At 38.7% G+C, this 15,861-nt stretch overlaps 1 protein-coding gene and 1 long non-coding RNA gene across 4 annotated transcripts in view; one reads left to right on the forward strand and one right to left on the reverse strand.

The window, feature by feature from the left end:
- SAMSN1 (SAM domain, SH3 domain and nuclear localization signals 1) overlaps nt 1-12,943 on the forward strand; it is a 111,359-nt gene extending 98,416 nt beyond the window's left edge. For both annotated transcript variants that reach the window (XM_045088200.1, XM_004770500.3), the window contains 2 exons: nt 487-637; nt 12,055-12,943. In XM_045088200.1, coding sequence (XP_044944135.1) covers nt 487-637; nt 12,055-12,257 — 354 coding nt within the window. In that variant the 3' untranslated portion in view covers nt 12,258-12,943. The remainder of the gene's footprint in view (nt 1-486; nt 638-12,054) is intronic.
- LOC106003573 overlaps nt 1-15,861 on the reverse strand; it is a 210,580-nt gene that overhangs the window by 99,668 nt on the left and 95,051 nt on the right. For both annotated transcript variants that reach the window (XR_001176152.2, XR_001176153.2), the window contains exon 2: nt 15,069-15,191. This is a non-coding gene — a long non-coding RNA (uncharacterized LOC106003573). The remainder of the gene's footprint in view (nt 1-15,068; nt 15,192-15,861) is intronic.

Genomic DNA, 15,861 nt, shown 5'->3' on the forward strand with positions numbered 1-15,861 from the left:
AATTCATTTTTTAAACTTTCCCAAGACATTAGTGGGGGTAAATTATTTTTGCAAGCCAGCAAACAAGAAAAGATGTAGATTCAGAAATATTACTACAATTACTCTTTTAGAAAAGCATTTTATTGATAGACGTAAGGACACGCTAGCTTTGTCGATTGAGCTGTTTGAGAAGTGAAGAAATGCCAAGTGGGATGAATGATTCCGCTCTTTAATTGATCCATGATTTAGCACTGCACGGCTTAAGGTAATTATTTCTTCTTTACATTTGTCCTTCCAGAAGGTGGCAATTCTCCAGCATACTCTTATAAATGCCCTAGAGTTCATATGTGGAGAACTAGCACAGAGTAAAATAAAGTTAAGCAAAAGTTCTGTCGGTGCCTTCGGTGTCCATATGCACTTGTACACTTTCTTTAAACCTAAAGAGAACTCAAAATAAAATATTTGAATCTGACTAGTTTATATTATACATATTTTTCTCCCCCATAGGAATATACCTCAACACTTTTACTCAACGGTTATGAGACCCTAGAAGATTTAAAAGATATAAAAGAGAGTCATCTCATTGAATTAAATATTAAAAACCCGGAAGACAGGATGAGATTACTATCAGCTGCTGAAAATCTCCTTGATGAAGAAAGTAAGTGTGCACCCCTACTTTTCTTCTTAGCTGAAAATCGCAGTTCAATGTAAATAGGAAAATTATTAAAAACAAAGCCCCAGTTTTGTTTACGGAGAATCCTATCCAGCATTCTTTTCCATAAAATAAGTATTTTCTTACTTATTTGGAAACAACAACTCTGGTCAAGTCTATAATTAGGAAGAGGACTTTTTTCCCTTCCTGGACTCAGAAAATGGAGAGACTTCTCTGGGCATCTCATTTAGAGTCTGCAGAGGTATTAATTTATCCAGAAGAGGATGTCTGCATTCCCAAAGACTGAGGGACTTAGAGACAAATATTTAGTGACAGCATGAGCCATTAGTGAGAAATGTCATATGCAGCTTTTGTAGAACAGTGCCGAGCATGGCTCTAGCTAATGAGCCTTCGCCCCACACAGGAAAATTCATTTCATTACCATATAGTCACATCTTGTATGTGTTTATAGTATGCTTTCAAAATGTTATAATAGCTTGCAAAAATATTCAGCACTCACTTTTATTATCTGAGATGGTTCTCTGTGTTTTTAAGTATGAACTGAAGGTAGAGTAATGCGTGCACATTCACTTACCAACTGGGTCTGTAAAGAAAGGATAGCTTTTGGCACTACCATTGCCCAATCTGAACACTCTTCTCCCTGAATCTGGTCCGGCTTCTGAAACCCTGAGCTCAGGACGTACCAAACTCCTCAAGGAATATTTTGTAAGGAAGAAAGAGGAATGTAGGGACTTTTTTTTTTTTTTAAAGAATTTATTTATTTATTTGACAGAGAGAGATCACAAGTAGGCAGAGAGGCAGGCAGAGAGAGAGGAGGAAGCAGGCTTCCCGCTGAGCAGAGAGCCCGATGCGGGACTCGATCCCAAGACCCTGAGATCATGACCTGAGCCAAAGGCAGAGGCTTAACCCATTGAGCCACCCAGGTGCCCCGGGATGTAGGGAATTTTAAAGAAGAAAAACAACTCAGATCATCTCATCCAGCTTTCTCGTTCAAAAATAATATTACTCATAATCATTAACTACTTTTTGGAACCTGTTCTCCAAGTCAAACGTTGAGCCAAGATCTTTACATGTATGAGCTTGTTTAATGTGCTCCACGGTTTGGCGGGTTAAGAGAGCGCTGTCCCGTGTTTATAATGAGAAATGGAGATATAAGTGACTCGTCCAAGCTCACACACGGTAGTGAATTGTGGAGAGCCAGGACTGGTGTTTGTGATGCTACTCTACTTTCTACAAATCACAGCCCAGATGGAGAGCAAGGAGGAAAGTTGTATTTAGGACCCAGGCCTCCTGACTGTCTCTCGGTAGGTTTTCCCACATCCAGTCTCAGATGCTCCAAAATGGGCATAGTTACACAACACGTGTTTCTACACTGGCCTTTTATCTAGCAGGAATAAATTTACTTTTTTGGAAACCGCATCGCGCTTTATTCTTGCTGTCTTGAGCTTGCACAGAGCTTTGTCCTTCCCAAAGAGCTTCCGCACGTAAGGCTAATTTGACTCCTGCAGAAGTTACCCCATTTTAGGCCCAGGCGTTCACGGGCGTTCTTTGATGTTGTGGGGAGAGGCAAGGGGCATGAGGTCACAGAGGCAGACAAAGGTCACGCGTAAGAAGGCAGCCAGTTTCCTCAAAAGAACAAGCCAAACAGTCCTGATCCGTGTAAACTGACGTAGCAGAATCTCTGGGGTAAAGGAGGCGGTGTCTTTCACATCTTGTCGTTTCAAAATGTGGTTCCACACTAAGTTGTGTCAGGCTAAGAAACAGATCCTGTAGATTTCTTGGAATTGGTAATGTGCAGTATCATTGTCAAGACCCTCCAGAATAATTTGATGTTGAAGTGGAGGGAGATCAAGGGGTATTTTTCGAGCACTTGTAAAGACATTGCTTTTCTTCGATAATACCATCAATAGAGGGATTTTGTCCATTTCACAGATGAGAAAACATTTCAGAGATGAATTTCAAAGAGGCCAAAAACAGCTAGCTAAGTAGCAGAGCTGAAGTTTTAATCAGAGGCAGTCTGCTATAAAAATCCAAGTTCTTTCTTCCACACATGCAAACTGGCAAATATAGAAAGAACAATGAATATCTGAAAATTGAAGTTTTCTACTGTGCCAGCTTTCTCAGGAGCTTCAGTTCAGTTTTCCATCTCAGCAAGTGGAAGTTCATACGTAAGTGAAAACAGAAACCTTGCAACAACATTACTGCCTGCAAGGTTCAAGACAACTATGGCTGCATTGCAACAGGGCTGGTGGATAGGAAGGGCCAGAGAGCCTGGGTGAGAGGATTTTAGCCATGAAAAGAGTGCTCAGTCTGGACCCACAGTGGGAAGATCGGTCCAGGGCCAGAGGCTGGGTCCATGTGTGGTGTCCACTGAATTTCTTCATTCCCCCTCCCTCATCCCCCCTCTCCTTTCTATGTTAGTGAAAAAATAATGACGTATACATAAGAACATATATGAGAGCTAGGTGCAGTTCGAAAAACCATCTGACCCAAGATGGGGAAACCAAAACCAGAGTAGCTAAGTAGCATTCTCAAGGTCACAAGTCTAAACCCAGGCCCCCACATCTATTAAAAACACACTCTACTGTACCCTGGAAACAAAACACAGTATCTCCAAAGCGCGATATAAAAAAGTACGAGTCCCCCGAATTATTTCCCTCATAAGACATTGGAAAATGGTATTTGAAGGTCACTAAATGTTGATCATTTAACAATAGCCCGTAATGTACACATGGACACACACTGAGCCCAATGCTAGGGGATGAAAAATAGAAGAAAATGCCGATGCAACCAGCGTTCCTTGTCAACACACAACCCTGAGATTTTTCTTATTTTCATCTTACGGTCTAAAGTAGTATTAGAATATACATGTCAAAAAGATGCATATTGCATGTTAGGCTATCCTGACTGAAAGCTATTTATCTTATATGAAACTGCTTTGCTCAAGAAATAAAGAAGAATGACTTCTATTTGTTGATAAGATGGTGAGTTCTGATGATTTGGCCCCATGCTGCTGCCATGCATGCTTATTTTTATCTATTCTCTACTCTGTGAATCATATCTCCTACAACCATGCTCAAGATTAAATGCACAACCTTCATGTACCTTGAATGATAAAGACCTTGAATATATGGTTATATAAAACTAAGATATTATTAAAAACAAATGCATGTCACAGTCATGGGTTAAAAATAGTTTTGTGGTGTGTATGTGTATGTGTATTAAGAATGGAGCATGCAAATTGGCCAGGATTTTTATGTATACATTTGATCTTGATCATTGAAGATAGTTTGGGGAAGATCCATAAATTCCTAGTTTAAAGCTTCAGTGCCTCTTAGATTGGGAACTGGAAAGTTTTGCTTTACCAACCCTCCAGTATAAAAATTGAGGAGAGTGGACACCTGTTTGCCAGGCAAGAGTTAAAACTTTGACATAATGGAGGAAAAACTGCAAGCCCCAGGTGAGCCTTTAATATATCTGGAGGGACCAAGAGGGTGGGGGGAGTGGGACAGGGACCAAAACAGAAACCTACTACTTAGGGCAAGCAACTTTCCTTTTCTCTTAGGCCACAACAGATAGCATTGTACCCACTCTGACCTTGAACACGAAAACTGGATTAAACTTTTTAGGCCACAGCTTGACAGGAGGTCAAGTTGTTTCTCCTAGAAGCTGATAGAAGTGCTGGTGAGTGGTGTTAGCCCTGATTACAGGATTACCTCTGGAGGAGGATAAGGACTTTGGGGTTCTGCAATCCCGCCAAGGCCAATACCTAAACTTGAACTTGCTGAACTTGCTCCCGTGTTGCCTTAGAAGAGAGCAGAATTAGGTCACAGGCTTCCCCAGCTGGGAATCTAGATGAGGCTACACGGAGAAGAAAAATTGGGGTGACACTCAGCTTTTGAAGGAGCAAAAGAGCAGAATCTATTTATTTGGTGCACGTTAGGCTTTCTCTATTTATCACCTGAATTTTAAAATGATTTGTGAATTTTAAACAATTTTAAAATCGTTTGATTAAAGATTCCCAGTAAGAAAAGAGAATGTGTGGTGTGTCTGTGTGTGTTCGTGCGTGTGTTGTTCATAAACACAACCTTCGGGACACCTTTGCCTTGCTAATAAATGCTTCTTGAGAATAATCAGAGAGTTAACTGCTATTAATAGTAAATATTTTCTCTTTATTCTGAACTCTTTCCTCTTTTCCCACATTTAGAGGCACTTTGATGTGTCTTAAAAGTGTGTCTATGAGAATGCGTGCTGTTGTCCTCAGGGAAAACGTGTGATGGAAATATCTTGTTCTCCATCGAAGCACAAGAATAATTAAATTTTAAATCGGAGGGGGAAAAAAGAAAAACTTAGTAACTGAAGGAGCAAACTGTCCTAGAAGCCACGGATCACGTATTTGAGGGAGCTGCAACCTTTGTTTGCGGCGCTCAGTGAAGAGGAGGGGGGACGGGCGGCCTGTGTGCCAGGCTGTTGGCACCAGCTGTGGTCACAGCAGCTCCGCTTGCTCAACTATCCCCAGTTGTGCCTTCCTGCCTGCCTACCTGCCTAAAATGACTCAGGGCAAGAGGCAGGTCCCAGCCAGGAGCCTGGAGCACGAGCTGCCCGCAGGGGAGATTTGCAGCTACGCCAAGCAGCAGTCCAGCAGTTGGCCTGACAGCGTGCCAGGGTAGCCTGGTGCCCCAGCCCCTGACATGCAGGCCTGGTGTTTCCAACCCACCTGCCATATGATTGGAATCTAGATTCCAGAAGCGTGCAGCTTTGAAGAAATGCAGGCTAATCATCCGCATACACGCAGTAGAGAAGGCACACAGGCATCTGACGTTTATGTATTTATAAATATGTATTTTATATATATCTCTAGTTGTAGCCATTTAGCTTTATGCAATTCAGTTTCTTCAGATTTCTTTTTCGTTTTACCTAAATTAAATCTTGGGGGGGGGGGGTAGGGCATGCAAAATTTCATTTACGATTAATGCTGTATTCCATATAATACAAAAAATAAAATGAATTGTAAACATTTTTAATCTTCTATCAGAGAACAGTGCCCAGAGTGGAGAGGCCATAGAACTGTCACCTCAGTCACCTAAGGCACTTGTAATGCACTTGTTTTTATATTGCACTCTGATGGTGGGCTAGGGTATTTTGTAATGATAACCCTGGTCAAACAAGATTGAATCTGCTGTTACCAGTGCCTTCCCCAAGGCCCCTCTCACTGTGCTTTGCATTGAGTAGGTGGTTTACAGATGCTTGTAGGATGAAAAACAGCAAGGACAACAACAACAAACAAAAACACCCAGCAACAGCAAAACAACAAAATCTTGCAGAATGAATTAACAGGGAGGGAATAAAGAGATTTGTAAGTCATAAGGAAGCTTTTTTCTGATTATAAACCTGAAGTCCCTAGCCATCCCGCCTCACGGATAAAAGTTTTTGTAGTAGGCAGATGGGTGTTGGTCTGGGTTGTCAAGATCTATGTCGCGTGTATGCTCACTGTGCTGCCTGTGTATATGCAAGAGTGTAAATGAGTACCTGTCTAGAGGACAATAATGTAAAACCTGTCAAAGTTTGAGATGTGCACACTTTTATATCCAGAAATTCCAGTTTTAGGAATTTGATGAATTTCAACATACAAACGCTAAAACTGCGAGTTACACTATTACTACTTTTAAAGCATGAACTTCCCTCAGTAACTGATTTGTTAAATTAATTAGTATATGCAAACAAGGTCCTACAAAGATACTAAGCGAATATAATGTGTACTGACATAAAAATATGTTTAAAACGGGGCACCTGCATGGTTTAGTCAGTTAAGTGTCTTGCCTTTGGCTCAGGTCATGATCCCAGGGTCCTGAGATCCAGCCCCGCATCAGACTCTCTGCTCAGCAGGGAGTCTGCTTCTCCCTCTCCCGCATCTCTTGCTTATGCTCTCTCTCTCTAATATATAAACTTTAAAAAAAAAATACATTTTTTTAAAAATGTATTTAAAATGTATTACCATTAAATGGTAATACCATTTAACATTAAATGGTAAAGGCAAATGATAGATCAGAAACATGCAGGATAACCCTATTTTTGTCAAATAATAGTTTTTTTTTTAAATCATGAAATCAGGTTGTTTCCCACCAGCTCAATAGTTTATTCTATAAGAAAAATGAAACTGATTTCCCACAGCTCCTAAAGAGGCAATATATAATTATAGTTTTTAATCTTACTTAAAATAGTTTTATCCATATGGGTCCAATATGACAACGTAACCAATGGACAAAATTTCCTGGGACCAAAGCCTTCCATAGGGGTGTCTAGCTGGGCAGAGTGGCACCCGTGCTGGTGCTGAACAGTTAGATCTCAGATGAGTGTGCCTCTCCTTACCAAAGCAGTCGGCATGATACAGTGGGAGGCTGCTGTGAATGGGAGGGCAAAGATTCACTCCCTGGCCCGTATCTCATCAGAAGGTAGACTCTGCTGTTACAACACAAAGAGAGGGGCACCTGGATGGTTAAGCCTCTGCCTTCGGCTCAGGTCATGATCTCAGGGTCCTGGAATCGAGCCCCGCATCGGGCTCTCTGCTCAGCAGGGAGCCTGCTTCCCCTTCTCTCTCTGCCTGTCTCTTTGCCTACGTATGATCTCCCTCTCTGTGTCATATAAATAAATAAAATCTTAAAAAAAGAAAAAAAAGATGCAAAGAGAGATGTTCGAAAACAGGGAGCGGCATTTCAACTCCTATTCTCTCATGGCCTCGGGAAAACAAGAGCAACTGGTTGTTATTCCATGCAGGGATTCCTGTTTTCCATTTGTTGTTTTTCCAAATGACATGAATACCACAAAGTCATTATTATAAAACTAACACGTTCAGGTGATTTAAGGATGTGCTTAAGATGAAATCAGAAATAACTTAGAGTTGTGCCATATTGTCTACTGGATGGTCCTCCTTGAACAACATTGCCTCTGGACAAATAAATACAGCCATAGTTACCTAGAGAATGTCTGAGTTTTGTTCTCAGTGACCCAAGTGGGGCTCCAACATGAAGCTAGGGTTTTGTGCAATTCTCAGAGAGGATGACATAGGCTTGGTTTTGCCTCTTTGAACATGGCACCAGGAGAGAAGAAGGGGACAGTAATTCAAAGATCCAAGAGATATCTTCATTTGAATTTCAACAAAATTTCTTATTTGATCTTTAATACCTATTTCCTTTAATTAACCTAAACATCACAATCTTTTTATTTAAAAAACTGCTTACTGAGCACTTGCATTGGCCAGGCATTTTCTTATGCCCTGCAGATTGCATTATTTTATAGTTTCCCCAAAGAAACAGGAGCCTAAAGAAACAAAAGCTTCATACATAAGGCACAAAAGACAGTAAAGTCAAAATCTGGAATATTTGCGTGAAGAAAGTTGAGAAAAACCTATGTGAATATAGGACAGATTTCTCTCTTTTGGATATGAGAACTTTTCCCAGAATTAGGATTTAGTTTGAATTCTTTTAAGCTTTCTTCACATTTAATATAATTGAGATTGCCTATACTTAATTAATTAAATGTCACAATTCCAATATAATTATTTTAGGAATAATTATATTAGCTGTCTTCTGTTTTAATCACCATGCCACTTTTTATCTTTATCGATGACTATCTTAAAATGTTGAGCCACGGGCTTTACATGATTCCATAAAAATCTGGGTAAGAGATAAAATATTTTAATATTCAAATGAGTTCTTTATGACAAAATATCTCCTAAATAATCTCCTCTTAACCTGATTATTCTTAACCTTAACTTAACCTAATTTTATTATCATCATATAGAGTACAGAAATGTTTGGGGCTGCTTTCTGGCCTTCTGATGATGTTTGCTCTTAGCTGCCAGCAACAAGAGACACACTTTTTCAAATTATTTAATATTTTCCAATATACCTAGATTTGAAAATGTATAGCCTTTGGAAGATTTGCAAACCATGCAGGGGCTTTACTGAAAAACTATATCGTCTTAATTTTTTGTTGTTTTTTAATTGAAATATAAGACATTATAGGTGATGTGAGAAATATAGAGAAAATCTATCTAAAATGTTAACACTTTCATTTGTGAATTATAAGCATAAGTCTGTTGGTCTTCACATAATTTTAGTAATAGAATACTTAATCATATAGATTGTTCTTTTTAGCTTAACATTTTATCAGAAACATTTTGATATTAAAAAAATGCATTCATATCTCATATGGTAAGTCTGTAATTTTGGAGGCAAACTGTTTCTTATTCCAGTGTGTTATTTGCCTGGTTAGCTCAGATGATTGGACCATGGGCCAAAACTGATGAAGGTTATAGTTTCAATTTCTAGGTAGGTCAGTTAGCTTTACTCTGTTTCATGGCCACATGAAGGGGCTAAATGACTTAGAAAGAAAATGTGGACATAATGGCCTGAATTTATCCCCTGTGCTGGGAAAAGTACCCATAGTACAAGACCTAGGTTTGTGCCAATCTGGAAGTCATTAGCATCAGGACGGAAAAAACAACAACAAAAAATAAAGCAAAAGAAGGAAAACCCTGAGCCTCCCCAAACACAAAAACTGAATGCTATATAGCTTTTATTTCCTTAATATAACATAATGACCTGCCTTTTCTTTTTATAGTTAGAGTCGAGGGGCTCCAGCTGATCACCTGCCTAAAATTATTGCAAGCCTGGCGGGAAGCATTCAAGGAGGCAAAGTCATGTCTTCATTTCACTAGGAAATCATTTAGCAAATTACTGCTGTCCTGTAAATTGCTGCGCTGCGTAACTTTCATACTGAGAAACTATTTCCCTTTTTTCATAAAAATTGCAGATAAGAGGTTCCTATAATAAATAACCTATATTTAAAACAAACCAATTCCCAGAATTTGGGGACGGTGATAGAGCACTTCTCAGGTGAAAATAAAAACAAATACATTTTATTACCAATATTTAAAAACTATATATTCTCTGTTAAAGTCAGATTTTCATTTATTGTTTGTTTACTTTGTTACTCTTTGAGGGGAATGGAGAGAGGCTTCTGAAGACAAAATAACAAGCTAAGTACTTATTTTTGGAAAGAAAAAGAACTAACTTTGGAAATCAGAGCTCTTTAAGCCCAAGTCTTATATCTTGAAGAGAGTCCCACAATCAGTAATCAGCCTAAATAGAACACGGTATTGGGAGCAATTTTTACTATGCCAAGTTCTGTCTAAAATGTCGGTCTCATGGGAAATAACTTAGTTCTTTTAATTTTGTGTCAAGGTGATAGACCCAAATATAATCTGGGGCAAGATGGCCTAGGATCACATTCCAAGTATGGTGAACCCTGCTGATGGAGCAGTAAGCATTACAAAAGGACTAATTTCTCTGGCCTTTTCCAGAAGCACTTGGATAATGAAACACAGAGCTGGTTCTTCCACTTCAGTGGCAAGAAGACAGAAAAGCAGAGACAGGGGAGAAATCTTTCCGTCAGAGAAAGAGGTCCCATTTCAGTGCTGTCTTTTTGTAACAGAAGGCTTTGGAAACAAAATTGAATGACTGATATTCACAAACATTAATGGATAGTAAGAAGTTTCACCCTACACTTAAAGATTGCTAAGACTAATAAAGAGGAAATGCTTCATGGTGGCTAACATTTTTAAACAGTCACATTCAATGCATAGTAAAAGTAAAGGTCTTGATATCTAGAACTTGTTATAACATCACTGGACTTAAATATCTGATACTTGAGTCCAAAACGTTAAAAATGTTGTGCAAACAGGGAGAAGATTCAGAAGAATGGCCCAAGCGTGGTTTTATTGGTGCAAATTAAAGCTTTGAGGAAAAGAGTAAAAGAACTGTTATGATTCTGTTTGAAGATGAGTCTATGAAAATGATCTTTATCATTTTTTCCCAACCTTTCTCAACCAGTGTTCCTCATCGAAACCACAGAGTCCCAAAACTAATGTGACTCTTTTCTCAGTTCTTCTGTGGGTGGTGCATAAGAGAGCATCATTCTAGATCCATTGAGGAGATGTGAGTTCATTACATACAAGGCTGCCTTCAGGCAGCACGGCTCAATTCTCTCTCGTAAAGTATGTTGATAACAATTGGATACACAGTAGAACATGATGTTGGCAAGATATCTGAAGCCTAGAAAATGCAGTTAAAGAAGCAGGGTATCTGTAAACAAGATAAAGGGTGGATTTCCTAAAGCTAAATGACTTAGCATTTTACTTTCATAGAGTCTGTTGAGGAAAAGTACAGTTTCCTTCTTCCAGGATTTTGGAGCTGGGATTTATTTTCTTCTCACCAGAATAGGATGAAGCGCGTAGTCTCTGAAGGCGGAGGTCTTGTCCCGCCCTGCAGTGGGTGCATTTGGTTCTTCCCAAGTGGAGTTATTCAAATGTCTAACGTGGAGAAGCTCTGAGGGTAGAAGGGGGAAAGAACTAGATATGCTGATAGGGCTGATGGGTGGTGGCCTGAGATACATCTCCTCCCCGAGGAACCCATCTCATGATGTGGGGAAGCACACATTTACCCAAGTCAGGGAAGTCTTGACGTTGACCAAGAGAACTCTGACGGTAAAGGCTTCTTGAGAAGATTAGAACTTCATAGTGCTGCCTAGGTTCTTCAAAATATCTTTTGTGACATCTCTAGTATTAATTTCTTTTCAAAGAAAATGTCTGTTGAATCTAGAATACTGACTTGATAACACAGTTACCAATCTGAATATAAATAATTGTTCTTCAGAATTATAAAGATGTAGAAAGACTAAATAAAGCAGAGTCAACGAAAATGGTGGTGTTTTACTATCTAAAAGCAACCTGGTTTCTATGTTAATTTTTATGGTGAATGCAGACATAGGAAAATTTTGAGTGCTTTTAAAGTTTTTTTTAGTTAAATTCCAAGTAATTGAAGTCCTACTATCTGCTGTTGCCCAGAGAGATATTTTATTCATGACTCCACGTTATCATGATTCTAGAACTGTCCACAAAGATCACTATTGAGTTAGATTATACATTTAAACTACAAGTGACTTTTTCTAATGTTACTTTAAGGAGTATTTGGACAAGGCATCAGTCAAACTGTGGATACAATCTGCTTTCTCTGGCAACTTATCATTAATGTAAAATGAGAGTCCATATTGATCTTCGCTTATGCAAGCAGTTCACATGAATTCCATGAAACTGCAAGTGAGCAAAAAAAAAAAAAAAAAAAAAAAGGCAAACTTTGTCTTCTAGGAAAGCAGGGCTTGAATATTTGAATATTTGAGTGCAAATATCTCTTTTATAATAAACAAATACATTGTTTACTCACGGAAGTTTCAAATGTAACGAAGTCAAGGTTGGTACAGTTAAAATAGCTCAAAGACGAATGAGTACATGAATAAAACTTGTTTTGCCTTCTCTTAACTGCTGCCCTCTTTTCCATTTACAGCTATTCAAGAGCAAGAAGATGAATCTGTGCCCCTATCCTTAAGCCCAGACAACTCCCTAAATAAGTCACAGTTAGACGACTGCCCAAGGGACTCTGGTTGTTATATCTCATCAGAAAATTCAGATAATGGCAAAGAAGATCTGGAGTCTGAAAATCTCTCTGACATGGTACGGAAGATTACTATCACAGAGCCAAGTGACTGAACACACATTCTCAACTATATATCTACAAACGCATTCCATTTTAACTCTACTTGAACTAAAAGATCAAATAAATGGGAGAGAAAGAAAATATTTGGCGATACAACCTAAGGAGAAAGTGTTTTAATCTGAATGATTTTATATAAAAGTTCATGTCTCTAACATTCCCAATTATTGTAAATAGTATGTATATTTATTATTTTAAATGCTACATGTTAATATTTCACTTGCCTGTATTAGAAAAGGCATAGTATAAGTCTTTGATATGTGTGACATAAGCTATAGTCAGCTTTGTTTAAGTGTGAAATGATAAATTCTGTAGGAAAAATCTTTTTTTCATACTTGTTGGTTTTGCATTTGTGCCTGTTATTCAATAAATAGTAATGAAGCATGTGTCTGTTTAACCAACTGTCCAAGCAGCATTCACACTCATTTTTATACTTAATGGGAAAGCGTGAGTTAATACTGGAGGCATTTTATCCTGATCCACAGTGGAGTTTCAGAAATTATTTTTTGTTAATTTCTTCACTGTTATCTGGTATAAAAGTATAGATAACAAGATGTTGTTGACTCTCGTTGAGTAAAATGAATTTTAATAATTGTACAGATGTTTCATCTTTAATTGTAAATATTTTTAATTGTGAAACACCTTAATTTTAAATAATAAAAAGAACTATGTGCATTTGCTATTTTCCAGACTACTAGTACTTAAATGTATTTTTATATTAGACCTCTAGACAAAATATCTATTACCAGAAGTTTTATAGTCTGTCTGATATACAGCATATATATGTGTATATGCATATACACATATATATACGATTCCCAAATGAATTACCTCACTTCCATCTGTCTCCTTAACCCCAGGTCTGTGTTATCCAACTTCCTGAACACTTCTATGTATTAGTCAGCTCAGGCTTCCATAATAAAATATCATAGACTGGTTGGCTTAAACAACAGAAACTTATTTTCTTAGAATTCTGAAGGCCAAAAGTTCAGGATCATGTTGCAGCACGGCTGGATTCTAATGAGAGCTCTTCCTGGCTCACAGATAGCTGCCTTCTCACCGTGTCCTCACATGTCAGAGATCGCAAGCTTTCCGGTGATTTTTTCTTAGAAGGGCACTGATCCAATCACGAAGGCCCCACCTTCACATCCTCATTTAAACCTAATTATCTCCCCAAAACACCATCTACAGATACCATATATGGGGTGGGGGCTAATGCTTCAACATTCAAATTTGTGGGGAAAGGAGTCCAACATAGGACTCTAGAAGCTTCAGATCAACATACCCAAATCTCTGACTTTTCTCTACAAATTTGTCTCTGCTTTTTTATTCCAAACAAAGCTCTTTCTTTAATGATGCCAGTGCCCAACCAGTTACCCCAAACAGAAAATCATTTCTCATATCATCTCATATAGACCCTTCTCATAGATCCAATTCTCACAGATTCAGTAATCAAGTCCTACCTCTAGAAGTCCTTTGCCATTCATGACTTTCTATCCCTTCCCATGGCTGTTGTCTTGCTTTGGAGCCTCATGAGCTCATTTATGAAATAGTGCAATAGCTTTCCAACTGACCCCTATTCTACCAGGGCCCTACCTTTTAATCCATCCTCCACACAACCTCCAGAAAGGTCCAACATTTGAATCAAATCATGACTTCCAGCTTGAAGTTGTTTTTTTGCTTTGTTTTGTTTTATAGCTCCTCACTATCTTCAGTATAATATTTGAACTTTCTTCCAGGATATATAAGGTTCTTCTCAACCACTTATTACCTACTCTATGAATCAGATCTTTTCTCCCCCTCCTCTCACTCTACACTCTCTATAATCTACTTGCAATTCCACAAATTCACAATTTCTTTTGTGACTTTTCTTATGCTATTTATTTTTCTGGAGTGGCTTCTGCTATTTTTTTTTTTTTTTTTTTTTTTTACATCCAAGAGTCTCCCTTTGTTTTCTGTTTTAAGATTGATCACAAAAGTCACTTACTCTGTGAAGCCTTCCATGATTTCCTTTGGTTTTCTCCTCTGGGTTTCCTTAGCAACTTGTATTTCTGTTTATAGCATTTTATTAAACTTTATCTATTTCAGAGGCACTTATCTTTCCACAAGACCACGATCTCCTTGTGACAGAGGCTACTTTGTTTAGCTTTGTAATCTCTGATGCCTGGTACTAGATCTGTACAGAGTGGGCATTTCGGAAGCATTTGCTGGAGGGCAACGAATATAATAATTTTTCCCATATAACCTATTCTGTATTTACATCTAAATCAATGTACTTAGTCTATAGGTAAATACTATAGTGATATAGTGATATATATATATCATTCCAAAGTGATCTAAACATTTCTCTAATAAATAAAACACAATACCTTAGAAAGAATCAGGAAACACAAAGTGTTATTTTGAATGCTGGGAGACATTATTACACTGTTAATTTCTAGTATATTTTTCCAGATCCATGAGATTTACTCCCATATGCAGTGCTCAGGTCTGGAGTAAATCACATGCCTACTCTTATTCTTCCCCCTCCACAGCAGGAAATAGTGTTTTAATTTCAAATTTCCAACATGCTGCCTCCATCATGGTCCTGCTCCTGACTATGGCTACAACTCTAAATAGATTATTCTAGGATCTCCTTGGACACAGCACAGCCTCTGACCATAATTTTTAAACTTTAATCAACCTGCTGCCTCAGGGAATTCTAGAGAGTACAGCTTCTTTATGAGGACAGCAAGAAATTTGTAGGTTAGGAAGCATGTAAGGAACTGTTTGATTGTAAAATGGCAGAAATCGCTGGTGAAGCTTACCCAGCCGCAACTTCTTTTCCTTCAGAATAAAGATCTGGTACCCAGTTCGAGGATTTAGGGAAATGCTTTTGAGCAGAAGTGCTGCAAAGGCCTTGAGGAGGCTGAGGAAGAGAGACTGGATTCCTACAAAGAGAGAAGGAGGGAGAAGTGGAAACACCATGAGGTTCAAGTTGCCAGAAGGACGGCCCCATCACATAGCACAATGTGAAAAGGACACCTGTAGCCAAAGCATATCTCAGATTAAAGGAGTCCTGAGGCCCTGGATTTTACCTGTTGGATCCCTGCGGCTCGCTTTCCTTGGGTTTTTCTCTCGACCGTGCAAGCTGGATAAAGAGAAGTAAAAAGGCTAGACGTAGTTTAGCCAAGGTTGTAAGGTAGTTGAAAGACTTAGACTTTTGGCTGCCTTCGACTAGGAGACAGACAGGAGTCTTAGCCTTTCAAGAGTGGATGGGAAGGTGGTTAGAATGTGACATTTTCATGGTTCCCAGATGGCTTTGTGTTTCCAGGTTGCAATGTGGTGAGAGTCCTGGCCTCAGTCATTTCTTTATTCACACAACAATTCTGAGACATGGAACGCATATGCTGCCCAAGACTATGCCAATGAAGGCCTCTGGATCATAGAATCTGCACGAGAATCTTGCCATAGCCTGTCACTGGAATAAGCTGTCTCTCGGTACAGAAAGATTGTAAAAACTGTTCTGGGATGACGTGATTGCTCTGATCCCAAGAACATCTTATGTTTACAAATTCAAGTGTATGGTGAAAGTATGCCTAGTTAGAGAAATTTTAATCC

Source organism: Mustela putorius, unplaced genomic scaffold (assembly GCF_011764305.1).
Source record: "Mustela putorius furo isolate JIRA1106 unplaced genomic scaffold, ASM1176430v1.1 tig00003834_pilon_pilon_pilon, whole genome shotgun sequence".
Lineage (NCBI taxonomy): Eukaryota > Metazoa > Chordata > Mammalia > Carnivora > Mustelidae > Mustela > Mustela putorius.